The sequence below is a fragment of the Cajanus cajan genome, chromosome 6 (assembly GCF_000230855.2).
Source record: "Cajanus cajan strain Asha chromosome 6, NIPB_CcT2T_4, whole genome shotgun sequence".
NCBI classification, from domain to species: domain Eukaryota; kingdom Viridiplantae; phylum Streptophyta; class Magnoliopsida; order Fabales; family Fabaceae; genus Cajanus; species Cajanus cajan.
In genome coordinates, this window is record NC_138522.1 from 42,966,086 (window position 1) to 42,993,740 (window position 27,655).

A 27,655-nucleotide genomic window follows, 5' to 3' on the forward strand; every position below is an offset into this window, starting at 1 on the left:
TGCTCTTCACGGTATGGAACCAGATGACTCAAAAATAATGACTACAGAAGATTAAGGGGAAATTAATGGTATACAACACTACTAAACGATATTTTGTAGCGTAAAAAACATTTTCAACACATTGGATTGTCTAAGCCCAATGAAACATTAGTTGTTCTATTCGGCTGACATTATGCAATTGACAGATACTGAGCCAAATTTAAAACATCCACGACAAATAGGACTTCTCAAATAATAGTTTTGCTAAAAGTAAATAATAGTTTTGCTAAAAGTCAATATTATACTCTTAAGTGCAATAACTTCAGCTTCGGAACTTGCACTTAGTGTGGCAACAATTAGTTTTAAGTTGTAACTAACTTGAACAAAGGCCAATAGACTTTGAAGGCGGCGTAAAACTTCTGACAAATTTATTTTAATATAGCTATGCTTGTTACTACTATAACAATAGGATATGATGATAACAAAAGCAGTTCTTTTCGGGGCTACCGCAACATCAATGACAACATGTGTATGGAAGACGAAGAACATAGATAAGACGACAACTAATATTTATTTATATGTATATATATGTACATTTGGAACAAGTTCATCTGTACGTATTAACATATCCAAATGTTCTCACCAAGAGCCCAGCAGCACAAGCCTGAACTTCATTAAAGGTCGGAATTAGCAATAGCAAACCGCTGCATTGATATTCAAATTAGCAGTTCATCCTTGAGTGACGCAGCATATCACCGAAATTTCATCTCTAAAATCAGGGTAGCAGAGCTTTGGCCTCGATGAAATTATTATAGTCAGGGACAAGCAGACAGCATTTTTACTAACACAGGCCCTAACTAATGAATATTTCATGATATAAACACCGAAGGAAGATCATTTGATATCTTATACACAAACAATATTTTGGCACTTATACCAGCATCAATATTGCAGACTACATAATGTTAGACCCGAACAGCAGAGCTTCTTCACACTTGCTAATCGGTAATCATTTCCATTTCCGAGGTCTACAATTAATCATAACCTTGAATTTCCTAATTGTCTCGTGGAATGTATCACTGCTTCTAGATCTGCGTCTCATTAGCACACCAATATACTACAGAGGGACCATTATGTAAAACCCCTCAACATAATAATCACTTAGTACCTTCTAATCAAAGTTTCCTGGAATGTCAATATCTGTATCTGAAGGATTAGAAATCTCGACCAGAGGTTCCTGCAGATTAAATGAATCACTCGTAAGAAATAACTACTCAAATGCAGCTTATAAAGAATTGTTACCTACATAAACATAACTCTTGCATTTACAAATGTACAGTTGGCTCCATTTTAGGTTTCATCAGTAAAGTATGGCAATTTAAACTCAGATGAAGCCACCTAGAGTTGTGCAGAGTAGTGAATACAGAGTTGTATAGGTAACATAACTCATACGAATACCTGTTCATTATCATCGGTTGAAGAATGACCAATTCCCAGTGGCAGAGCATTCGTAAAGTGTTGTGCAGTTTCAGGCAATTCCTGAACAAGAGAATCACCCCCAATAACACCAATTAGATAAGTATCATAAAAATTCATTAGAAGCTTTAATTTTATCTGAGAAAAGATGTTATAATACTCCAAATTATCTGTAAGAGAATATATATATAGACAACGGCTACAGTGGACTATTTGTATGGGTGGTCTACGGTGTACCATAGTGTCAACGATATTAATGGTCTCATAAGCAAGGTTATCGATGGCGGATAACGGTCTATGGCGGCGAGGCCAAAAATCCTTTATAACTCTATGGCGGATGCCATGGCGGCCTATGGCGGACGTCATGGCGGACAAAAAAATAAAAATAAAAAAAATATTTCTATATATTATATACAAAGAAAACAGCAAAATAATAAATAACAAGCAACAAAACTAAATTAAAACCAACATAATATCAACTTAAATACTTAAATATCATAACAACAATACCATAATTCATCAAGTCTCATAACATAATTGATTAAATGTTGCTTTGCTCTTGTAATTCCCCCTTTCATGATTTTTTTACAATAATTGCATATAGTTTCATTGGTATCATTCTCTTTGGTAGGATGACAATGTTTCCATCCTATCTAACAAAGTTTGAGGATGTTTGACTTTGGCTTGGAATTGGATTGCTGGACATTGTCCTAAAAATAAGAAAAAGAATAATAAAATAGGCACTCAATGTTAGTTTAGAATTTAGAAGAAAATAGGAATTTAAATTGACCCAATTGGTAGAAGAATTGGGATTAAAAAAATTGTTGCTTGCTGCAGATGCAACAATGAATTCATTATCAAAGGACTCAAAGGAGTAGGAAAAATTAAAAGGAGGATTATAACTGAAAAAAAAAATGAAAAAAATAGGAGGATTAAAACTGAAAAAATAAAAGGAGGAGGAGGATTAAAATTGAAAAAATAAAAGTAGGAGGAAGATAAAAACTGAAAAAAAAAGTAGGATTAAAACTGAAAAAAAAAAACCTAGTTTCGCTAGAGTTGCTCGCCGGAGTAGCTCGCCAGAGTACTGGGCCACCACGGTTCAGGTCGCCGGCCAGAAAGGGGACAAAGGGGTGGTGAACGAAGGTGATTAGGGGCGGTTTCAACTTCCATAAGTGTTGTTGGCACTTCGTGGTTGCTGGCCGGAGTGTTGGGCTGCCGCGGTTCAGGTGGTCGATGGCAAAGGTGACCGAAGTGCAGTGATTGGAGTTGAATAAAGGTGACCGGAGATGTTTAGGGTTCACTCCTCTTCGAGTGCAGAAAGTCGCGACTGTGAGGGAGAAGAGAGACGAGACGTGGAGACAAGCCAAAAACTTAGGGCTCACTCCATTTGGGCCTGTTTCAAAGCCCAAAAATAGGTTTTTTTTTGAAAAAAAAAACCGTCATGACCGCCATGCTCGTCATAAACCTTCACGGCGCCATGACCATGGCGGGCGCCATATCGGAAATGGCGGAAACCGCCATAAACCTTCATATAACGGATGGCGAATGGCGGTTTAGGTTCAAACCGCGACGTTTTTTCCGTTATAACGGGGTTATAACGGATATTTGACAACATTGCTCATAAGAGGTATTTATATTGAGTTTTAATCTTAGACACATTTTTTTAATTGATCTAAGGGCTATCATTAAAATTTCACATTTTCTCATTCTCATTTGAAACATTTCTTATATATATAGAGAGGGAGAGAGAAGGGGGGGGGGGGGTGATTTTAAACTACCTCATCACTGGGGTTTACAACACGATTACTAGAACCATCAGCAGTGTTTGACTTGGAAGGATCTTCAGAACTACCCTGCATACCCCACAAAAGGTTTCACAAAAATAAAATGAAAAAAAAAAAAACATTTGCACTGCTGAAAATGAGATTGTACTTGCTCATCATGGGTGATAGGTAATTCCTCTTCAAGAACAGCAGTAGGCTTGACATCAATAGGAGTGTCCTGCAAATTCCATTCAAGTTGATAGGTAAACCAAGCACCTGTGTATATAGAACTATGATAGTGTGATGTCATTAAAAGGACCTAACAATATGCTAATATTATCAGGTAAGGCTGTTCAAAATAACTAGTGTTCAAAGCCCAAATCAATCCAAATTGAAACAACTTAAACTCATAAGCTGGTTTATATGTTTTTCACCCTTATTGAGGGTTAGATTGCTTTTGAATTATTTTTGTTAAGATATTCTATGATATTATTCTGATAAGATATGGTTTAGAGATATTAGTTTATCTTCTCCTGATTTATAGTTTAGTTTCCTTGGCCAGATTTATCTTAATCCCAAAACTTTAGGGATTGATTCGGTTAAATGTATTATTTATTTGATTTTACCCATCAATTCAAAATCAATAAGAAATTATTCAGATTCAAGTTGGTACCAGAGCGTTCTGGACCGAGAACCCTAATCAAGCTGCCACCGAGGCATCTAGGGTTTTCGACTTTAGTCAATGGTTGCCGAAATTGACGTCGCTTGCATATTCAAAGGTCACCAATCGGCCTCTTTGTCGCGACACCATTTGCTCTGTTGGAATCGTTGGCCCTCCCTCTTCTCGTTTTGACCCTTTTCAGGTTGTGGGTCACACTCTAGGTGGTCTGTTGGTGGTCGTTTGGTTGCTACCTCAGAGGTCCATGGTTGTTTTGTTTGGTTGCTGTCTCAAAGGTCTTGTGATTGCAACTATTGATTTGGAGGTGTTTTCTTCTTGTTTTTCTCCTCATGGCAGAGATTCCCAAGGATGGCACACCTTCTAAGGAGAATCCAAAAACTGAATCTTCCAAAAGGGAGTTGGTCTCCTTTGCCTTTTCTAGGTCACTTACTATCACATCTGAAAAGGTAAATGATAAAAATTATTTGGATTGGTTCACTGCTGTTGAGGTGTGGTTTTTAGGTCAGGGGCTTTATGATGATCTTACTAAGAAGGCATACGAGGTTGACAAAGAGGCGAGAGATGAATGGCAACCAACAGATTATCAACTTGCATCTCTATTGTGGCAGTCCATTGAGCCTAAATTAATGGTGCATTTTCGTTCGTACAAGACATGCTATGGTATTTGGAAGAAGGCCCAAAATGTCTATGTCAATGATATCCAGAGATTGAATGACTCCGTTCGTGGTCTGGCAACCCTTTGTATGGTTGATAATGATTTTCCGTCTTATTTGAATCGCGCTCAATCCACTATTGATGAGCTCAAGCTAATGTTGGTTAGTGATGATCTTCAGCAAATGTTAAGCAAACTTGATAATATGTTTATGGTGTTTATCCTTCATGGCCTTCACAAAGATTACGGATCTGTTCGAGATCAAATTTTGACAAATCCTGTCATTACTACGATGGAAGAACTCATAGATCGATTGATTCGGGTTCCTTCACCAGAGACAAATCCTCACACAGCCATAGTAGTCAATCCCGGATAGCGGCGCGGAGCGGCCGACCCCAAAACTGGGATAGCGGGATGACGCGGAGCGGGATAACCGCTATTTAAATATTAATTTATATATATTAAATAATTAATAATATATATATAAAAGCTAAAAAAAACAAAAAAATAACTCTAAATTCATGCATTAAACATTTTTAATAATTAAAAGTTCATAGTACTCAAACAATACATAATATAAAATGTCTCCAAAACAAAGTGTTAAAGCTCTAAGTAAGTAAAAAATTAAACATTATAGTTTAATCTTCTTCCTCATCAAGATTAAAGTCTTCCTCTCCCTCAAATTCATCACTCCCACTAGCATTAGAATTATATTCTTCTTCTTCCTCTACATCATCATCCTCGTCTTCTAGTACTTCCATCACTTTTTTTCCTTTATCTTTCTTGGATGTAGATGCAATTGTTGATGTCTTGTTCACTTGTGTTTGTCTCCTAGTGTATTTCAAAGGTTCACCGGCACCACTTGCTTGGGCAACATCTCTCCAAGTCAAAACATCATCACCAAACACCAAGTCATCTTCAAATTCATCCTCATCATTTTCTTCTCCCAACATCCATTCATTGTTATCATCAACTTCATTCAAAGCAATTGGATCAATTGGATCTTGACACTCAAAGCGTTCTTGAAGAGCTTGATTATATTTAATAAAAACCAAGTCTTGAAGCTTTTGGTGCTCAAGCTTACTTCTCTTCTTTGAGTGAATCTATAATAATTTAACAACATGATGTTAGTTAATTTTCCATTTTCAATAGTAAACTCAAATTTAAATCCACTAATTCATTAACTTACATGCTCAAAGGTACTCCAATTACGCTCACAACCAGATGAGCTACACGTCAAGCTTAGTACCTTAATGGCAACAATTTGCAAATGTGGTGTATGTCCTCCATACATCTTCCACCACTCAGCTATAAATGCAAATATTATTATATAAATAAATTATCAAATAACTATAAAATTTGTAAGTGAAGTTGAAGCTTAAGAAAAGTCTCACTTACCAGGAGCCATTTTAACCCTTGCTCTAACTGCTGCAGGAATGCCAAATCTTCCTCCTGCCCTTTTATATATTGCCAATTGATTGTGAACATTGTCTACAATGTCATTATTTTCACAAAGCCTATCAATACATTTGAAAAGGCCATCCACCACTTCATCATCAGCATCCATTCTTGTTGAATTTTTGTAATAAAACTCAGGATTTAGATAATATCCTGCTGCATGCAACGGATGATGGAGTTGACAATCCCATCTTCTATCAACAATTGCAAATATATCCTTATATTTTTCTTCATTATGATTAAAAGAATTTTGAATTGCCTCCTTAGCCCTCTCCATTGCTTCATAAATGTAACCCATTGCCGGTTTTTTTTCATTATCTACCAACCTCAACACACGTACAATAGGCCCCATAGCCTTTAAAGCATAAACAACATCACTCCAAAATGTAGGCATAAGAACAATCTCCGTTGCTTTCTTCCCCTTAGGTTCTTTGGCTCCTTTTGATTGCAACCATTCGTCGGAAGTAAACATCCTTCTAAGATTTGCCTTTAACTTATGCAATCGTTGCAAAGTAAGGAAGGTGGTAGCAAATCTTGTAACTCCATGCCTCACCAATTCAACCTTATTTGTATACTTCCTCATGGTGTTTAGGGTCAAGGTATGATTATAAATGTAACCCACGAGCTTGATGCCTCTTTGTATTACCCTTTTGACTTTAGGGATCTTTCCAATATCTTCTAGCATCAAATCAAGACAATGAGCAGCACATGGAGTCCAAAATAAATGTGGTCTCACAGTTTGTAAAATTTTGCCTAAAAACACAATAACAAAATAATTAAAATTAGAATTTATATCTTATAATCGTATGAGTATAAAATTAGAATATAATTGATTCTTACCCGCCATAACATAATTGCTTCCATTATCTGTTACTACTTGAACAACATTTTTCTCTCCAATTTCCTCAACAAAACTATTTAAAAGTTCAAACACCTTCTCACCGGTCTTGGTATATTCAGAAGCATCTACACTCTTCACAAACATTGTTCCCATTGAACTATTAACCAAAAAGTTAATCAAAGTTCTACTTTTCCTATCTGTCCAACCATCAGACATAATTGAGCACCCATATTTTACTCTCTCTTCTTCATGGCCCTTCAATAAGCCTTTGGTGTATTTCAACTCTTTTTTAAGGAGTGGCACTCTTAATTCATGGTAGCTTGGTGGCTTTAAATGGGGACCATAGGTGCCAATAGCTTCAACCATCAATTTGAAGCTCTTTGATCTAGCAACATTAAATGCAATTCCATTCCGATAAAAAAAGCGAGCAATGTATTGAATTACCCTTGCTCTTGCTTCCTTGTTACAAGCATCATTTAAACTTGTTTGCCACAACCCCTTATTCAATTTGATACTTTCTTCTGCCTTTCTAGTAAAGTGCAAATCAAGGGGACCTTTGACATTTATACCCCTCCTCTTGGAAACAGAAGTGGCTTCACTTGATGTAGATGAAGGTCTCTTAATTCTAGCAATGGCTTGGATGTCATCCTCCTCTTCATTTTCATCTACGCACTCCATATATACTTCTGAGGCAATTTTTTTACTCTCATAGGCAGCCTTCATTTCCAATTTTAGATCCTCAGGAATTTTTCTACAAGCACCTACATCGCCTTTTATTCCAAGTTGATGTCTTTTTGCTCTAGTAATTCCACCGGTAGATGTTTTCAGACAAAAATCACAAGTGACACTCTTCCTATTATTTTTGTCTTTTAAGCTGTTCCACTTCCAAAAGACATCAATATTGTCACCGGTGGGCTTAAACATTTCTGTTCTGGGAGTGGGACCAGAATTGGGATTAGTTTCAGTTCCAGCAGAGATTGGTTGGCTCATGATTAAACTGATTATCAAAGACAAAGACAGCCTAATAAAAATATAATAGAATCAGAAATTAAAAAAAAAAAATATGCTGCTGAAATAGAAATAGAATTTTCTGAAATTAAAAATAAAATTTGCTGAATTAAATTTAATCAGAAATTAAAAATAAAATTTGCTAAATTAAATTTAATCAGAAATTAAAAACAAAATTTGTTGAATTAAATTTAATCAGAAATTAAAAATAAAATTAGCTGAATTAAATTTAATCAGAAATTAAAAATAAAATTTGTTGAATTAAATTTATTCAGAAATTAAAAATAAAATTAACTGAATTAAATTTAATCAGAAATTAAAAATAAATTTTTCTGAATTAAATTTAATCAGAATTTAAAAATTAAATATGTTGAATTAAATTTTATCAGAATTTAAAAATAAAATTTGTTCAATTAAATTTAATCAAAAATTAAAAAAAAATCAGTGAAAATAATTTAATAAATAATTAAAAAAGATATGTTGCATGTTGCATAAAAGAGTAAAAGACACAATAGAATAGGGGAACAGACAACAGAGGGCAAACGTTAGTCGGAGGAAGGAGAAGACAAACGCGCGTCTGAGCTTGCGGCCACGTCGGAGCTGCGTCGGACCTGGAGGCTCGTCGGAGTCGGAGGTGCGTCGGAGCTGGAGGCGCGTCGCCGATGGAGGTGCGTCGGAGCCGGACTTCGTCGGAGCTGCACGCGATTGCCAGAGAAGAAGAAAATATGAGAGGGAGAGACGAGCGGAGGGGTTTGGTTTCGAGGAGTCTGAAATCGCGAATGGGAAAGGGATGATTAGGGCAAAAAAACCCCATTGAAAAGACGGACTTACCCTTAATGAAGGGTAAGTCTGAAATCGCGCCCGCGAATCCGCGATTTGGGCCGCTCCGCTACGCCTCCGACGCGGCCGCTCCGGCCGCTACAGAAATCCGCCACGCGACAGCAGCCACGTTGCGGGGGTGACGCCGCTCCGTTCCGGAGCGCCGCGATAGCGGCCGCTCCGGCCGCTATTGACTACTATGCACACAGCATCTGAGTCCTTTTCTTTTATCCCTAGTACGATTGACCGTGGAGGTCGAGGGCATGGTCGTGGTAAAGCGGGTAGAGGAAACCTTCATTGTATTTGCTGCCAGAGAGATGGACATACACGAGATAGGTGTTATTCCTTGCATGGTTTTCCGAGCAAGACAGCTAATGTGGCTCAATCTCCGACTTCAGCTTTAGAGCTCAAGATTGAATTTGAGGACAATCATCCAATCTCATTATCTGCCGATGATTACAAAGAGTACCTTCAACTGAAGGCAGCTCAACAGGCCCCTTCCTCCATCACTGTTGCTCACACTGGTAATTTTATAGTCTGTCTCTTTCATTCTACGTCTTTTGAACCTTCGGTTTTGGACTTTAGTGCTTCTGATCACCTAACTAGTAATGTCTCCCTCTTCCCTAGCCTATCATCACCCAAAATCCACATCATATCACTCTTATAGATGGGTCAAAAGTCCAAGCCACTAGTATTGGCCAAATATCACCTCTCCCTTCAATACCATTAAAATATGTTTTACTAGTTCCTGGATGTCCCTTTAATTTGATTTCTATAAGTTGACTCGATCACTGAATTGTATCATAACCTTCACTTCTGATTCTTTCTTGATATAGGACCAAAGTACGGGACAGACGATTGATGGATCTGAATCACATGGTCTTTACTACCTTTATTAGAATTGTGAGAGTCTTAAAGATTGGAGAAGGAGAGAGTGAGAGAGAGAGAGAGAAGAATTAATAGAGAAAGGGAATTGTATTTTCAGTAATGAATCTGTAATACAATTGTCCTATTTATATGTTTCAATAGCTTCAAAGGAAGCTATAGAAACATTGAACATGTAATGAAGCTAAAACAGAAAATAACTAACTGAAATAATAACCCTATACATTGATAAATCTAATACAATATTAAGGAGTAAAAATATACTCCAATATCCCCCCGCAAGATCAAGTGGGGTGAGGCGAAGAGTCAACCAACTTGAGCTTGGTCCGAAGTTCACAAAACCAAGATGGAGACAAAGCTTTGGTAAGAATGTCAGCATATTGGTCAATGGCTGGAACATGAACCACGTGAAGGAGATTGGCAGCAACTTTTTCACGAACAAAGAAGAGATCCAGCTCTATATGCTTGGTCCTAGCATGAAGAACAGGATTATGGGCTAGTGCAACGGTGCTCATGTTGTCACAATAAACGACAGGAGAATGATGAGAAACATGTAATTCAGAGAGTAAGGTTTGAATCCACATAACTTCAGCAGTGGCAAGAGCAAGACTTTTGTATTCGATTTCAGTGCTGGAGCGAGCAACAACTGTTTGCTTCTTGGACCACCAAGAGATGAGATTGGGTCCAACGAATATGGCGGCACTAGATGTAGATTTTTGGTCATCAGGATCAGAAGCCCAATCAGCATCACAATAGGCATGAATAGACAAAGGAGAGTCATATGGAGTTGGGTGCAGATGTAATCCCAAGAACATAGTGCCTTGTAAGTATCGAAGAATGCGTTTGATAGCAGACCAGTGTTGTTCCAGTGGATTGGACATGAACTGACAGACTTTGTTGACCGAGAAGCTAATTTTAGGTCGAGTGATTGTGGCATATTGTAAGGCACCAACCACAGATCTGTACAAGGACACATCTAGGAATTTTTCCGAACCTGTTTTAGATAATTTTCACCCACTGACCATGGGTGAAGAGATAGAATTAGAGTTTTCCATGTTGGTGCGATTGAGGAGATCACGAATATATTTGCTTTGGGTTAGGGTAAGGGAGCCATCAAAGTTAGATTTAACCTCAATGCCAAGAAAATAGTCTAAGCGGCCAAGATCCTTGAGGGAGAAGGCTGAGTTGAGTTGGGAAATAATACTCTGTAGGACAGAAGAATTATTTCCAGTGATAATAATGTCATCTACATAGACAAGAATGTAGATTACAGTATTGCCATGGGAATAAACAAATAGGGAAGGGTCACACTTGCTGATCTGAAAGTTGAGTTGAAACAATGTAGCTTTAAGTTTATCAAACCAGGCATGTGGTGCTTGTTTAAGACCATAAATTGCCTTATGAAGTTTGTAGACCAGTGTTTTATCCGATGATTCAAAACCTGGAGGTTGAGACATATATACCTCTTCTTCAAGATTTTCATTTAGGAAAGCATTGTTGACATCCAACTGTTGAATTGACCAATGATGGGTGAGGGCTAGGGTGAGAATGAGACGGATGGTCACAGGCTTAACAACTGGTGAAAAGGTTTCATTATAATCAAACCCAAATTGGTGATGAAAGCCCTTTGCAACTAGGCGGGCCTTATATTTGTGAACAATATCATCAGGATTTTCTTTGACACGAAAAACCCACTTACAACCAAAGGCTATTCTATTTGAGGGAAGAGAGACTAGAGTCCAGGTTCCATTGTCCATTAAAGCATTGTATTCCTGCTTCATGGCAGCGAGCTAGGTATCATTAGCCAAGGCTTGTTTGGTACTTTTGGGTTCAGTATGTGTGAGTAAAAGAGTGGGTTGAAGGCAGGGTTTGACAATGCCAACTTTGGCCCTAGTAGTCATGGGATGAATGTTGGCAATTGGAGCAGTGGCATGTGTGGGTAAAGAGGTGGATGAAGGTGGGAGAAGGGTAGAAGATGAACTAGGTGAAGTAGTAGCAGTGCTGGATGGAGAAATAGAGAAAGAAGGTGCAGGAGATGTGTTTTGAGAGATGATAGGAGGAGAATTAGTGGGCATAGGAAGCTGCGGACTGGAAATAACAAGGGGAACAGAAATTGAGGAAGTGGGTGGATTGTTGGCTGAGGCAGGGAATAAACTTGGGTAAGAAAAACGATTTTCCCAAAAAATGACGTCTTTGGAGATAAAAATTCTGCCAGTAAGGGCTAGACACTTGTAACCTTTATGAGAGGTGGAGTAACCCAAGAACACACACTTGAGAACGAAGTTGAAGTTTGTTCTTGTTGTAGGGTCGAAGGTGAGGAAAACAAGAACAGCAAAAAATTCGGAGAAAGTTGTAGTCTGGTAGCTGATGAAATAATTTTCTAAATGGAACATCATGCTGAATGGAAGATGAAGGCAGTCTATTAATGAGATAGACACTAGTTTGGAAGGCATAATCCCAAAAATGCATAGGGAGGTGAGCTTGGGCCAGCATAGTAAGACCTAATTCAACAATATGGCGGTGTTTGCGTTCCACAACGCCATTTTGATTATGAGTGTTGTGGACAGATAAGGCGATGTTGAATACCATTTTGAGCCAGGTAGGAGGTGAAAGAACGAAATTCTCCTCCCCAATCAGTTTGAATGGCTTTAATAGGTAATTGAAATTGATTTTGGACCATAGCATGAAATTGCTTAAAGACATCAAGCGTTTGAGCTTTGCTTTTGAGAAGAAAAATCCAAGTGAACCGAGTATGCGCATCAACAAAGGTAACATAGTATTGGTAACCATTATCAGATAGAAATGGCGCAGGGCCCCATAAATCACTGTATATTAATTCAAAAGGTGTATTATATACTGTTTTAGATAATGTAGAAGGTAATTTGTGAGATTTGCCAAGACAACAAGGAGTACAAAAATCAGAAACGGTTTTATTGATGATAGGGAAATTACAAAGTCTGAATACAGATTTTAGTACATCATTGTGAGGATGGCCCAGTCTAGAATGCCAAGTGGCATAAGAAATAGAATTACAAGAAGCTGTATGAGAAGAGGGTGTAATGGCTGATTGTTGTCTTGGCTGAAGCAGAGAAAGAAATTGATACAGGCCATCAAGGCCAACAACTCCCATGAGGAGAGTCTCTTTAGTGTCCTGTGATTTAACCAAACAGAAGGTTGAGTGAAATTCAAAGAAGACAAAATTATCTTTGCAGAATTAACTCACACTGATTAGATTTTTGGTAATATTTGGAACATAAAGAAGGTTATTGAGAGTAAGAGAAATGTGAGGTTTGAGAGGGGAACAAAATTCAGTTACACCTGAAGAATTTATGGGAAGACCCTGGCCATTGCCAATAAGAATCTGATCTGGCCCTTCAAATGGAGTGAATTGCTGTATATTTTGAGACATGTTGGTGACATGGTTGGATGCTCCTTAGTCTGGATACCACAGATTGGAACCAGGCAAAAAGGAAGTCATTGCCAAGGCCAAAGGATGAGCTTGAAGGTTGCTAGTAGAGACAAGGTATGCTTGAGATGAGGTGGGGTTGGGTGGTCGAGAACCCAAAATACCATTAGAAAACCCAGTGGGACGCGTTGCAGGTTGAGTGAAAGGGAGAGTTAGTGTACCCAAGGGTTGGGTTGGTAGTGGAGTTGCTGGCAGATAAGGAGATGTCAAAGGGTAGGGTTGGGACAAAATTGCTATCAAACCTGTAATAGCAAGAGGATGCAATGTGGCCATAGCGGTGACAGACTTGGCATTGAGTGCCAGCAAACCTGCCACACCCACGTCCATAGCGATTGTTGGGTCGTCCTCCACAACCATGTCGTGCACCAAGTCTGCCACCACGGAAGGAAGCAAATTGAGAGTCTTGATGGGCAAGATTGGCTTGGGGTTGCAAGGTGGGGGAATTAGAACCAGAGGAGTTTTCAAGAAGATTGACAGAGATGAGGTTCTTTTTCTTGAATTTCTCAAGGCGTGATTCATGAGGAAGAAGAAGGGTTTCGACTTCCTCTATTGACAGTTCATCAAAACGGCTGCTAATTAGAGAAACAGTGGACTCATATTCCTCCGGAAGGCCTTCAAGAACAATATCAAGATGTTCTTTGGGGGAGACAGAATCACCAATAGCTGTGAGGGCATCAACCAGGGATTGGATTCGAAGAAGGTAATCGGAGACTGAACGATTGTCAAGAGTTGTGCTGCGAAGATCACTTTGGAGTTGACGGGCCTTGGCGTTAGTGTGCGCATGAAAATACGCATGGCCCTTGTCCCAAATTTGGAAGGAGGATTTGCATCCTATGACTCGAGTGAGCATGTCCTTGGACATTGATGATTGTAACCAGGAAAGAAGTAACTGATCTTGTTGTTCCCAAGCAAGATATTCTTCAAAGATTCGGTTGGCATCTCTGTTAGAAACATTAAGAAATTTCTGAGGAATTTGAGGATTGACAGAAAGTGATGAAGACGGTGGCCTTTGATGACTGGTTGAACTTGTTGACACCAAAGAAGATAGTTCTTGGTGTCTAGTTTTTCGGAAATAATGTGCGAGAAGGTGAGGGAAGGGGATGAGGAGGGTTTTACCGGTGCAGCATGAAAGTGGGGTGGTGATGAGGGTGGTATTGTTGAGGAAGACGATGGTGGTTCTTCAGCCATGAGTGGAGACAGACAGTGTAGTCAGGCAGAAAGAAAAGAAAGGTGGTAAGGATCGACAGCTCTATGATACCATATTAGAATTGTGAGAGTCTTAAAGATTGGAGAAGGAGAGAGTGAGAGAGAGAGAGAGAAGAATTAACAGAGAAAGGGAATTGTATTTTCAATAATGAATCTGTAATACAATTGTCCTATTTATATGTTTCAATAGCTTCAAAGGAAGCTATAGAAACATTGACCTAGTGAACAGGTAATCAAGCTAAAACAGAAAATAACTAACTGAAATAATAACCCTATACATTGATAAATCTAATACAATATTAAGGAGTAAAGATATACTCCAATAACCTTCAACCTTCTACCTCTACCATATGTGCATCTATTGAGTCTCCTGATTTAATCCATCATCACCTAGTCATCCAAGCTTGAATAAATTAAAGAAAATGGTACCTCATCTCTCACGGTTGGAGTCCTTGAAGTGTGAGTCGTGTCAATTAGAGAAGCATGTTAGAGCTTCTTTTCCTAATAGTATTAATAGTCGAGTTGTGTCTCCTTTTGATGTCATTCATTATGATGTTTGGGGTCCTAGTCACGTTTGTTCTCTTTTAGGACACAGATATTATGTCACCTTTACTGATGATTTTTTTAGATGTATTTGGATATTTTTAATGAAAATTTGTTCTGAGTTATTCAATATTTTCCAAAGTTTCTATTTGAAAATCAAAACTCAATTTGGCAAAGTAATTCAGATTTTACAAAGTGATAATGCTAAAGAATATTTTTCAAATTGCTTCAAATCATTTGACTTCCCATGGCATTCTACATCAATCTAGTTGCGTTCATACACCTCAACAAAATGGTGTAGTTGAGCGAGAACATAGACATATTGTGGACACTGCTCGTACTCTTTTATTGAATGCCAATGCACCCCCAAAGTCGTGGTGCGATGCTGTCCTCGCTGCAGGGTATTTAATAAATCGAATGCCATCCTCTATCTTGAATGATCAAGTACCTCATTCCCTATTATACCCATTGGATCCCCTTTACTCTGTCCATTCTCATGTCTTTGATTGTACTTGTTTTGTCCATGATCTATTTTCAAGACGTGCTAAGTTGTTTGCTCAGACTATCAAATGTGTGTTCTTAAGGGGTACCGTTGTTACTCTCCTGCTACGCATTGGTTTTACACCAACACAGATGTCACTTTCTTTGAAGATACACCATATTTCATTGCTATAGATGTCTCTCTGGTTGACTCAGATCTCCTTTCTCAGGTATTACCTATTCCTAATTTTTATCCTTGTGTGCCTCCTATACTTGCTACTTTAGAGGCACCAGAGATTCCTCCCACACTACCAGGGTCTGGCCATCCTCTACACCAATTTGGGATAACCTATGAGTGTCAGTCACATATTGTTCCTCCCAGTGCTTCTACAATTGACCCATGTGATTCGACCCCTGCTCCGGTCTCCTCACCTATTCTAGCCCCACCTACCTCAATTGACCTGTCCATTGCTCTTCTTAAAGATAGTTGTTCTACTTGTAATCCTCATCCTATTTATAACTTTCTTTCATATCATCGTTTCTCTCCTACCTATTATGTTTTTGTCTCTGCTATTTCCTCTATTACTATTCCCAGGACAGTGCAAAAGGCCTTAACCCATCCAGGATGGTGACAAGCAATGATTGATGAGATGACAGCTTTAGACTCCAATCACACTTGGGTACTTATCCCACCTCCGCCTGGAAAATCTATTGTTGGTTGTCAGTGGGTCTTTAATGTTAAAGTGGGCCATGATGGACAGGTGGATAGATTGCAAGCCCGTCTTGTGGCTAAGGGATACACACAAGTATATGGTTTGGATTACAATGACACTTTCTCACCCGTTGCAAAGATGGCCTCAGTTCATCTCTTCTTAGCCATGGCTGCTATGAGGCATTGGCCTTTGTTTCAATTAGACATCAAAAATGCTTTCTTACATGGTGATTTGAAGGAGGAGATTTATATGGAACAACCTCAGGGTTTGTTGCTCAAGGGAGGTCTGGTCTTGTGTGTAAATTACAGAAGCCCTTTTATGGCCTCAAACAATCACCCCACGCTTGGTTTGGTCGGTTTAGCAAAGTTATACAGGAATTTGGAATGATCCGCTGCAAGGCAGACAACTCTGTCTTCTTTAGATGCTCATTAACACAAATTTGTCTATCTTGTTTATGTAGATGATATTGTGATTACAGGTGATGAACAAGAGGGCATCAAGGCTCTGAAGCAACACTTATTTAAACACTTTCAAACTAAGGATTTACGTCCCCTGCGCTATTTCCTTGGGATTGAGGTTGCTCAGTCAAAGTCCAGTATTGTTATTTCTCAGAGAAAATATGCCCTTCATATTCTGGAAGAGACTGGACTTACAGATTGTAAGCCAGTTAACACTCCCATGGATCCCAATGTGATGCTTATGCCTAATTAGGGGGAGCCTTATCCTGACCTAGGGAGTAGGGAGATATCGGAGATTAGTGGGAAAATTGAATTATCTCACCATGACTAGACTTGATATATCCTTTTCTATCAGTGTTGTAAGTTAGTTTCTTAACTCTCCGAATGAGAGTCATTGGCATGCAGTTGTTCGGACCCTTAGATACATCAAAGGATCACCAGGAAAGGGACTTGTTTACAATGATAGAGGACATACAGACATTGTTGGATATTCAGATGTAGATTGAATAGGTGATGCAAGTGATAGACGATCAACATCAGGCTATTGTGTTTTCATGGGTGGTAATCTTGTCTCATGGAAGAGTAAAAAGCAAAGTGTTGTTACACGATCAAGTACAGAAGCAGAATACTGTACCATGGCTCACACCACATGTGAGCTCTTGTGGCTAAAATTCTTAATTCAAGAATTGCAGTTTTGCAAGGTTGGTCATATGGAACTAGTTTGTGATAACCAGTCAGCTTTATACCTCTCCTCTAATCCAATTTTTCATGAGAGAACAAAGCATATAGAAGTTGAATACTGTTAAGTTTAATGTATTTTATAGGTGTAATTATTACTTTCTTTCTTTTTGAGACATACTTTTACTGATGTTGGTGGCTGTGTCAGGGATCAGACTGCTGTATCTCCTTTTCTGTCTTATCTTGTACTCTCTAAGCACATATATATATATGAATGTTTTGGAGCTAAGTGTATAACACACACTTTAGCTTTTCTCTCATATTCCGTCAGTTTTCTCAACTTGGTATCAGAGCGGGTTCGACCCGCTCTGCCTGTCATCGTCCACCGCCGCTGTCCGCGTCTCCGGCCGCCGCTCATCGTCTCCGGCCGCCGTCCGCCGCCGGCCATTTTCCGGCGAACCCTAGGGGTTGGTGCGCCTTGTCAAACGCAACCCAACCCAAGTGGTCACAGAGGCAAAAGCCTCTTCACATCTTCTCACGCGCTGCATCTTTGGGCTGCTACACCAGGCGTGCACTGTTAACGTACCGATCTGCAGCCACCGGAAAACGGCCACGCCACCGACAGTTCTTCGTTGACACCTTCTGGGTCTGTTTCAAAGCTCTCTTTGTTGTTTTCTGGTCTATTTGGAGAGTGGGTCTGTTTCTCTCTTCCTTTTGGGCTTTCTTTTTCATCTATTTCAGCAACATGTCCAGCTCTGGCCCTATTTTTTCCATTTCTGGAACTCCCACAATAACAGCAGAGAAACTTAATGGCAAAAATTACCTGTCTTGGTCTGCCTCTGTAGAGTTATGGTTTCTTGGGCAGGGATATCATGACCATTTGGAGAAGGATATTACTGAAATATCCTCTGAGAGTCAAGAACTGTGGAAAAAGCTTGATTTTCAACTGTGTGCTTTGCTGTGGCAGTCAGTAGAGCCCAACATTTTAGGAACCTTGAGAACTTTCAAAACTTGTCATTCCTTTTGGAAGAAAGCTCAAACTATATTTGCCAATGACATTCAACGTCTATATGATTCAGCTCACAAGTTAGCATCTCTCAAACAAACTGATGATGACATGGTCTCTTTCATTGCCCAAGCACAATCAGCAGCTGAGGAGCTGAAAATGTTTTTAGAAGCTGATTCTGTGGAAGAGATGAAAAAGAAACTTGATAAGTTGTGTATGGTGTTGATTCTGCGTGCCATGAACTCTAATTTTAATCATATTCGTGACCAGATTTTGACAGATCAAGAAATCCCTTCAATGGAGAACCTTGTAACACGTCTTCTTCGTGTTCCAAGTTCGAAAAATAGTGCAAGTTTGGTTGAACCTACTGAATCTTCAGCAATGGTTTCTACCCGAGGAAGAGGAGGTCGTGGAAACCGTGGAGGCCGTGGTGGCAGGAGTGGTCGGCCCCAGTGCTCATATTGTAAAAGAATGGGTCATACTCAAGAGACTTGCTATTCCTTGCATGGCTTTCCTGAAAAAACTGCCAATGTCTCCAAAATTGAAGACTCTAAATCTGATAAAAAAATTTCTGAGGACGAATATCAAGAATATCTTCGGTTGAAATCCAATAGTCAAGCTCAATCTTCCTTTGTTCCTAATATTTCAACAGCATGCATTTCTCAATCCACGGAGAGTCAAGGTCCATGGATAATAGATTCTGGTGCTTCTGACCATATGTCTGGTAATAATTCTTTGTTCTCTTCTATTTCCTTACCTAAAGTTCCTCATTTCATTACCTTGGCTAATGGATCCAAAGTCGCTTCCCAAGGAGTTGGTCAAGTCTCTCTCACCCCTTCCTTGAACTTAAAATCTGTCCTCTTTGTTCCTAAATGTGCTTTTAATTTAATTTCTTTGAGTAAATTAACCAAATCATTAAATTGTTCTGTTACCTTTGATGCTAATTCCTTTGTTATTCAGGAACGTGGCACGGGTCGGTTGATTGGAGGAGGACATGAATCTAGAGGACTCTACTATTTTGAAACTAGCCCCTCTGTCTCTTGTTTTGCATCTTCGACTCCTAAACTTTTGCATGATCGTTTGGGTCATCCTCACCTGACAAAATTAAAGAAAATGGTTCCTAGCCTTAACAAACTTCAAGCCTTAGAGTGTGAGTCTTGTCAACTAGGGAAACATGTTAGGTCTTCATTTCCAAAAAGAACTGAAACAAGATGTAACTCTGCTTTTTCCATCATTCATTCAGATATTTGGGGTCCAAGCCGTGTCACATCTTTTGGGTTCAGATATTTTGTCACATTTATTGATGAATACTCTCGATGTACTTGGATTTATTTAATGAAAGATCGATCTGAACTTCTGTCCATTTTCATGTCTTTTTGCAATGAAATTAAGAATCAATTTGGGAAAATAATAAAAGTCCTTAGGAGTGATAATGCTAAAGAATATTTTTCTTCAGATCTTACATCCTTTCTAACTACATATGGTATTTTACATCAATCTACTTGTCCTCATACACCACAACAAAATGGTATAGCAGAAAGAAAAAACAGACATTTAGTTGAAACTGCTCGTACCTTATTACTTAGTACCAATGTTCCCGTCCATCATTGGGGTGATGCAATTCTTACGGCTTGTTTTCTAATAAATAGAATGCCATCCTCCTCTCTTGATAATAAAATTCCTTATTCAATTCTTTTTCCAAATGAACCTCTATTTCACGTTTCTCCTCGTGTTTTTGGTTGTGTCTGTTTTGTCCATGATTTATCTCCAGGTTTGGACAAGCTCTCTGCTAGAGCCATTAAGTGTGTTTTTCTGGGTTACTCTCGACTTCAAAAAGGTTATCGTTGTTATTCTCCAGACACCAGACGATACTACATGTCTGCTGATGTCACCTTCTTCGAAGACACTTCGTTCTTTTCATCTTCCATGCAAGTTTTAGATTCTATTCAACAAGTATTACCTGTTCCATTTCTTGAGTCAGTGTTGACCCAGTCTCCTGAAACTACCAATCAAAACATAGATCCAAATCCTTCTCCAACTATCAACCCACCTGAACCATCTTCACCACCCCTCATCACTTACCAACGAAGAATACAAAGGGACAATTCAACACATCATGGAGAGCCATCTGTTTCATGTTCTTCACCATCAACTGCACCTACCACGATTCCCAATGATGAAGATTCTAGTTGGCCAATTGCTCTTCGCAAAGGTATTCGATCTACTCGAAATCCTCATCCTATTTATAATTTTTTGAGTTACCATCGTTTATCCCCTTCATATTTTTCCTTTGTTTCATCCTTGTCTTCTATCACCATTCCTAAAAATATCAATGACGCACTTGCTCATCCTGGATGGCGACAAGCCATGGTTGTTGAAATGCAAGCTCTTGAAAGTAGTGGGACATGGGAATTGGTTCCTCTTCCACCTGGGAAAAAGACAGTTGGTTGCAGATGGGTTTATGCCATCAAAGTTGGGCCTGATGGTAAGCTTGATCGCCTTAAAGCTAGGTTGGTGGCCAAAGGATACACTCAGATATATGGCCTTGATTATGGTGACACCTTTTCTCCTGTGGCCAAAGTCACTTCTGTTCGACTCTTTCTTGCTATGGCCGCTATTCGCCATTGGCCCCTCCATCAGTTAGATATTAAAAATGCCTTTCTTCATGGTGATTTAGAAGAGGAAATCTATATGGAGCAACCTCCTGGATTTGTTGCTCAGGGGGAGTGTGGATTAGTTTGTAAATTGCGTCGATCTCTCTATGGGCTCAAACAATCTCCACGAGCTTGGTTTGGAAAATTTAGTCACGTTGTACAGAGTTTTGGGCTCAACCGTAGTGAGGCAGATCACTCAGTTTTTTATTGTCATACCTCTTCTGGAAAATGTGTTTATCTAATTGTGTATGTTGATGACATAGTTATTACAGGAAATGATTCTGTCAAGATTTCCCAGCTGAAAAGGCATTTAGTCAGCCACTTTGAGACCAAGGATCTCGGTTATCTTAAATACTTTCTTGGTATTGAGGTGGCTCAATCAAAGGAGGGCATTGTTATTTCACAAAGAAAGTATGCTCTAGATATTCTGGAGGAGACAGGCATGATTAATTGCAAGCCAATTGATAGTCCTATGGACCCAAATAAGAAGTTAGTGGCAGACCATGGTGAGCCATTCTCAGATCCAGAGAGATATAGAAGGCTTGTTGGAAAACTTATTTATCTCACGATCACTAGACCTGACATCTCCTTTGCAGTTGGGGTTGTCAGTCAATTCATGCAAGCTCCTTATATTGATCATTGGAATGCTGTGATTCACATTCTCAGGTACATCAAAAAGAATCCAGGACAAGGACTACTGTATGAGGATAAGGGAAGCACCCAAATTTCTGGTTATTGTGATGCTGATTGGGCAGGATCTCCTATAGATAGACGCTCTACTACCGGATATTGTGTTTTTATTGGAGGAAATATCATTTCTTGGAAGAGCAAGAAACAAAACGTTGTTGCTCGATCTAGTGCAGAAGCAGAATATAGAGCTATGGCTACAGCCACTTGTGAGTTAATATGGATTAAGCAACTCCTTCAAGAATTAAAGTTTTGCGATGTTAAGCAAATGAAGTTGTATTGTGACAACCAGGCAGCTCTCCATATTGCTTCCAACCCCGTGTTCCATGAAAGAACTAAACATATAGAAATTGACTGTCACTTTGTTCGACAAAAGCTATTATCCAAAGAGATTGGTACTGAATTCACCAGTTCAAATGATCAACTAGCAGATATTCTCACCAAGTCTTTGAGAGGGCCTCGAATTAAGTTCATATGTTCCAAGCTTGGAGCATATGATTTATATGCTCCAGCTTGAGGGGGAGTGTTAAGTTTAATGTATTTTATAGGTGTAATTATTACTTTCTTTCTTTTTGAGACATACTTTTACTGATGTTGGTGGCTGTGTCAGGGATCAGACTGCTGTATCTCCTTTTCTGTCTTATCTTGTACTCTCTAAGCACATATATATATATGAATGTTTTGGAGCTAAGTGTATAACACACACTTTAGCTTTTCTCTCATATTCCGTCAGTTTTCTCAACTAATACCATTTAATCAGAGAAAAGATCCTCTCCGGTATCATCAAGACCTCCGCCATTTGCTCCAAGGATCAACTTGCAGATATCTTTACTAAATCTTTACGAGGTCCTAGGATAACATATATATGTAACAAGCTAGATGCATATGATATATATGCTCCAGCTTGAGGGAGAGTGTTAAGATATTCTATGATATTATTATGATAAGATATGGTTCAAAGATATTAGTTTATCTTCTCCTTATTTATAGTTTAGTATCCTTAGTCAGATTTATCTTAATCTCAAAACTTTAGGGATTGATTCTGTTACATGTATTATTTATTTGATTGTACCCATCAATTCAGAATCAATAAGAAATTATTCAGATTCAAGTATTTTGAATAAAGAAATAAAATAAAAAATTGGTTCTGGTTCTGGGTAGAAATAATTTTAGCCCAAATCTTCGTGTTGAACTACAGTGTTCTATAATAAATCTTTTACAAAGAACTAAATGAAATTTATCATCATGTCAATATATACTGTTCCATCTGTTTGTGACAATCAGAAGTCAAAACTGGTGAATTTATTTATTTGTATCATTTCCACCGAACTTTAGTTGTAAATGTTGATAAAATGAGCATTTTATTTAGCTACGGATACATTATTTAGTATTATTTGTTTTACAAATTATCAACACGTGCCAGAGTCAGAATTCTTTAACTAGTGACTTCCATTCAGATACCTTATCCAATGGGACTTTAATCTATGATATTTGACTTTTTTAATAAAGGAGAGTGACTAAATCATAATTAGAACATTAATAACTTATGGCTAAGATATTTTCCTATCTTCCCCCTACATATACCTTTCTTTTATCTCTAACAAATTTAATTTTCCCATCACAAAAATGTGGAATTATTTTTCTTTTCCTATCCAGAAAGATCTTAAGATATTGCACGCCCAAGAATTTATACCAGATCTACCACTGAAACAAATTTCATTGGTACTGATAATTATAAATATATGCAGAATTGATCCACCTTTGCAGTACAATTTGTTTCCAATCGGGGAATAAATCTAGAAAAACATTAAGCTCCCTGTCTTACATACCAGATCACTTTGCTCAACAGTAAGATTTCTTCCTCCCTTACTAAGATCTCTGAGTGTGCCCTGTCAGATTTAAGAAGTGGATTCAGAGGAAATAAAGATATTAGCAAAGTGCAAACAATTAAAGAGATTGAGAATGCAGAGCATAAGTATGGACATCGGAATGCAAGGTGAAAAAGAAACATAACTATTATGACCAGCATATCATATAGTCAGAAACTTGCCACAGCCAAGGTAAAAGGGCATTTACTATAATAAAGCTCCAGCAGTACCCATACCAATGGGACCATAGTCCCAATCACGAGAAATAAAAGAACACCGTAAAAGATAATAAATGGCAATGGTTTAGTAGAACTAGACACAATAGTAGCATAAGCTAATGATATCCAAAATAGTTGACATAACAAAATGGTATCATTTGACCCATGTAGCTGACTCCATTTAGAAGAAAAGATTTCATCTGTTGTTGTACTTCAAATGAAGCACAGAGGTTCCAGTTCAAGCCAAGAATTTCATCGCAACCAAACTTATTAGCATAATGACTAACCTTGTTAGCCCACATAAGGCCACATGCATTGCATAAAGTCCTTGGTCCAGCTGGCCCACGACGCATTGCAGGAGTATTATTTTCACTGACACCACAATGGTGACATCTACGTCTGCAAGATATGAAAAAGCTGGTAGTGTGGATAGTTTTTTACAGAAATGCAATAACAAACACACACAATATCCACAACATCAGGATAAAATAATATATATGTAGGAAATCTGTGATTAAAACTTACACTGATTCAGAATGAAGAGTGCCATCTTGACCAGTACTCTGTGCAGAATCCCAATTAGATGAACCTGGGTTTTCCTTCAGGGATGCAAACTGCCCATTCTTCCTATGCATCCTAGCAAGAAAAACAACAAAAACAGAAAAACCAAAATAAAATATAAATATAAAAGAACACATTAAACTTCAAAAACAACCTGAAATAAAAATAATAATAATAAAAAAAACCCTACAAGGAGCCCTCAAAATGGCACTCAAGTACCAACTACCAACACAATGCACTGTGTTCCTCAGTCCTTAGCTGTTGAGAAATATCCTCACTGATTTGACTTTACCTGATAACAACTTGGGCCTAATATTTCATTATAAGAAAGTTCAATGTAAAGCCAACTTTAGTCAGACCAGACACAGGCCTTTTACATTATAAATTCTACATGTGACAATCAAGTTCAAATGTATTAGGCTCATCTTGTTAGTCTAGATAACTTTTTTATCACTTGATTATCACAGGAACATAATACAAGAGATGAGAGAATCACCAAAAAGCATGTCTTTTTATGTTTTTTGCAGCATTTCAATGGTGTTAGTGTGCAAAACAGTTTACCACTGGAACATAATGCCAGGGATTAAAATAAACAAATGCCCATTTTCTTGACCTCCTTATGGATTAAAGCAAATTGCTTTTCCCGTCCAACTTCCTTGATAGTTTTTGCAAGGGGATTGAGAAGGTCTATTAAGTTAGTTTATTTCTTTTTACTCTCTTCTTAAGGAGGATAGATACCAATATGTCACTTTTTTCTAAAATAAAACAATTGTAAACAATAGTCTTGTCAGGAATATTATTCAGATTCTAGCTGCACAAAAGTGGTGCAAAAGCAACATTGTGTCCAATTTGCAAAACATGCAAATGACTTTCAAAGATCTACTACAATTATCAAGAGCATAAATGGCAAGACTAAAGAGTGATCATATTGTTATCACAGCCAAGTCAACTTCCAGTGGACAAGAGTTATCAGTCATCACAATTTTGGGTGAAAGGGTGCAATATAAAATTTTATTTACCTCTGTGCCACCTCTTTTCTTACGGAATACCTAATTTTCTTGTCAAAACATCTTTCCTTGCGTTTCTCACGGAACCTGACCAAGGATGCTATTCTTCGTGAAAGGTTTGAACGCTTTGGAGTATCACCCATGCCCTAGAGATTTTAGTAGAGTGCTCAAATGCAAGCATAAAAATGCAATACAGGTTATAAAATTTTCTCATCCAGTAGATATGTAAATTACTCTGTTACTCTGATCAATTGGTTGTTCAACTGTAGGCATGCCTGCCTGCACATCACGTCCTCCCAAGAGCAGCAATACGGCTTGCACCTGCCAATTGCCATGTTAAATTTGATCACCAGGTATTCCTCAATAAAATCCTCAATTATCATCCTTTTGGAGTTATTAAGCAGTAAATACTATGCCTAACTTAATTGCAAATTTCATTGTAACTTTATTCTATAAGTAATATTGGTTAATTTTCTGTTCTATCAATCAGTATTAAGTAATCATAAATCTGAATCAACGTACAATTGGTAAATTCATTTTTAATATCAAAGGTTCACTGGTAAATTTTATGATTTGGGTCATGGACACTAATTACGCTAGGACTAGGAATATTAGCAACAAACTCTTTGTATTGGTTAAAATTCATGTGGGATCCACTAAATAAGGGGTGAGACCTAGTGGGACTCGCATCATTTAATGAGACCTACATCATTTCATCTGATAGTAGTTTTAGAAAGATTGTGTTGCTACTTGCTAGCATTTCTTCTAAGCTTAATTTTTTTTATATTGCCTCTGTCATACTAAGTTAAAACTTAAAATCCTTAAAGTCACCGTCGTAAGAACTCAAGAACTGTTTTATTTTAGTAAATTCAAGTTTATAAATGAATACACTTTACTTGAAAAAATTACAGTAAGTACTAACTTCTTGTTACACTGACACAATTAAGTCTAGGTGCAATACCCAAAACGTGAAGCCTAGGTTACATTTATTGTTCTTAATTTTAAGCCTCGCCAAACTGCTGGTTCTTCAATAACAGACTATAAATAATCCAACTCTGTAGCACACTTCCAGTTCAGTTCAGACCCATGCTTTAGATGTTTCTTTTAACTATGTAAAGAACCAAGGCAAAGATACATAGCCCACATGCCCTGCAGAGTATCATTCATTTGGCATTACTACCTTACACAAAAATAACATCAGATAAACCTACTATATGTCGATTGAATTTTACTGGAATGTCTACGGATTCATTATCTCTGCTTTGAAAGAGATTCTATATGAATATATTGGTAATCAACATGACACTCATAGTATGTAATTAAATACAACCTCGTGGTTTTTTGTTTTTATTTTTTATACAATCCCAAGTCCAAACAACACTACCCTGCCCCCTCAATTTGTTAAATTTAACGACTAGTGCGAAGCCAATTGCTAATTTGGAATGAAGTTTGACAACAAAACGACAATCTACAACAATTATGGCAAAATAAAACTAAAAACTTCAAAGTTAAGAGAAGTTTCCTAGAAAGTACAGGAAATGAAAAAATAAAATAAAATAAAAGATAAAGATAAAATTACCTTCTGAGGAGTGACAGCTGGAAAGACATAAACCTCACCCTCAAAAGAAAGAGTGAGCTCGCTAGTTCTAGAAGGCATAGCAAGTACCGCTTCATGACTCGCACTCGCAGCATTAGCAACGCTAACTGAATTAACATTTGCATCCTCCAACTCGTCCATAGCATCGTCGTCGTCGTCGACGGGTATGTCAGGGTCCTCGAACTGCAGAGGCTGTGGATTCACGGTGGCCATAGATTTCCCCACGTGCCAAACCCTAATTTCCGAGGCAACGGAACATGGTTTGCGCGACCGAAATTGGACGCGTGGAATGGAAGTTTGGGAGTGGAGAGAGAAAATTGAAGGGAGTGAGGATCTGGAGAGCAGAGTTGTGTTTCCTGGAACGCACTCAAAAATCAAAATGAGAGTGAAATTTGGTTTGACGGCGTCAGCCTGTCGTGAAATTTCACATACTCCTTTTCTTATTATTATAAGAATAAGAACAAGAACAAAGGTTGTTAATGAAATGAAATGGAAGTAGTTAGTTATCTCTTGTGACAAGGTGTACGATGGTACTCGTACTTCTCAACCATTTACATAGGAGTGTAGTAGCTGCGATCTAACGTCTTGCCATGTTTATTAGTTTTAACAATAAATTCTTTCAAGTCATTCCGTATCATTAGAATTTAACGTGAATTTTGAGGAATAATATTTTACAGATTTATTAATAAAATTTAACTATAAAGATTAAAATATTTTTTTAAAATTATAATAACTTAAAAGATAGATTTTTAATTTGTAAAATAAAAATAAATTTATCCTAAATTTTGGAAACTAAAAAGTCATTTAATATATCTCAAAAATATTAATTAATAAAAGTTGTTTTACATATTAATCTTTTTATTAATTACTTTTTACTATTTAATTCATTACTAACAAATATCCTTCACGTGTTTGTTGGCAAGATTCTAAACTACATTAAGAAAGTGTTGAAA

General features: G+C 37.9%; 2 protein-coding genes across 4 annotated transcripts; both read right to left on the reverse strand.

The window, feature by feature from the left end:
* Positions 1-531: 531 nt before the first annotated feature.
* LOC109801882 (GATA transcription factor 24) lies at positions 532-27,276 on the reverse strand. 3 transcript variants are annotated; one of them, XM_020363038.3, is made up of 10 exons: positions 26,685-27,271; positions 25,340-25,426; positions 25,118-25,251; positions 24,063-24,173; positions 23,825-23,936; positions 23,281-23,340; positions 3,388-3,456; positions 3,234-3,308; positions 1,438-1,518; positions 532-1,216 (listed from the first exon to the last, which is right to left on the reverse strand). In XM_020363038.3, exons 1-10 carry the CDS (start codon positions 26,913-26,915, stop codon positions 1,151-1,153), a joined length of 1,026 nt encoding a protein of 341 aa, XP_020218627.1. In that variant the 5' UTR covers positions 26,916-27,271; the 3' UTR covers positions 532-1,150. The 3 variants fall into 3 exon arrangements, with proteins under 3 accessions (XP_020218627.1, XP_082933259.1, XP_082933258.1); XM_083077132.1 differs by lacking the exon at positions 532-1,216 and having other exon boundaries at positions 1,445-1,518; positions 3,388-3,494; positions 26,685-27,276; XM_083077133.1 differs by lacking the exons at positions 3,234-3,308; positions 3,388-3,456 and having other exon boundaries at positions 26,685-27,273.
* On the reverse strand, positions 5,072-8,266 carry LOC145959080 (uncharacterized). The gene is made up of 4 exons (XM_083077131.1): positions 6,848-8,266; positions 5,948-6,760; positions 5,739-5,857; positions 5,072-5,652 (listed from the first exon to the last, which is right to left on the reverse strand). Exons 1-4 carry the CDS (start codon positions 7,836-7,838, stop codon positions 5,188-5,190), a joined length of 2,388 nt encoding a protein of 795 aa, XP_082933257.1. The 5' UTR covers positions 7,839-8,266; the 3' UTR covers positions 5,072-5,187.
* Positions 27,277-27,655: the final 379 nt, after the last annotated feature.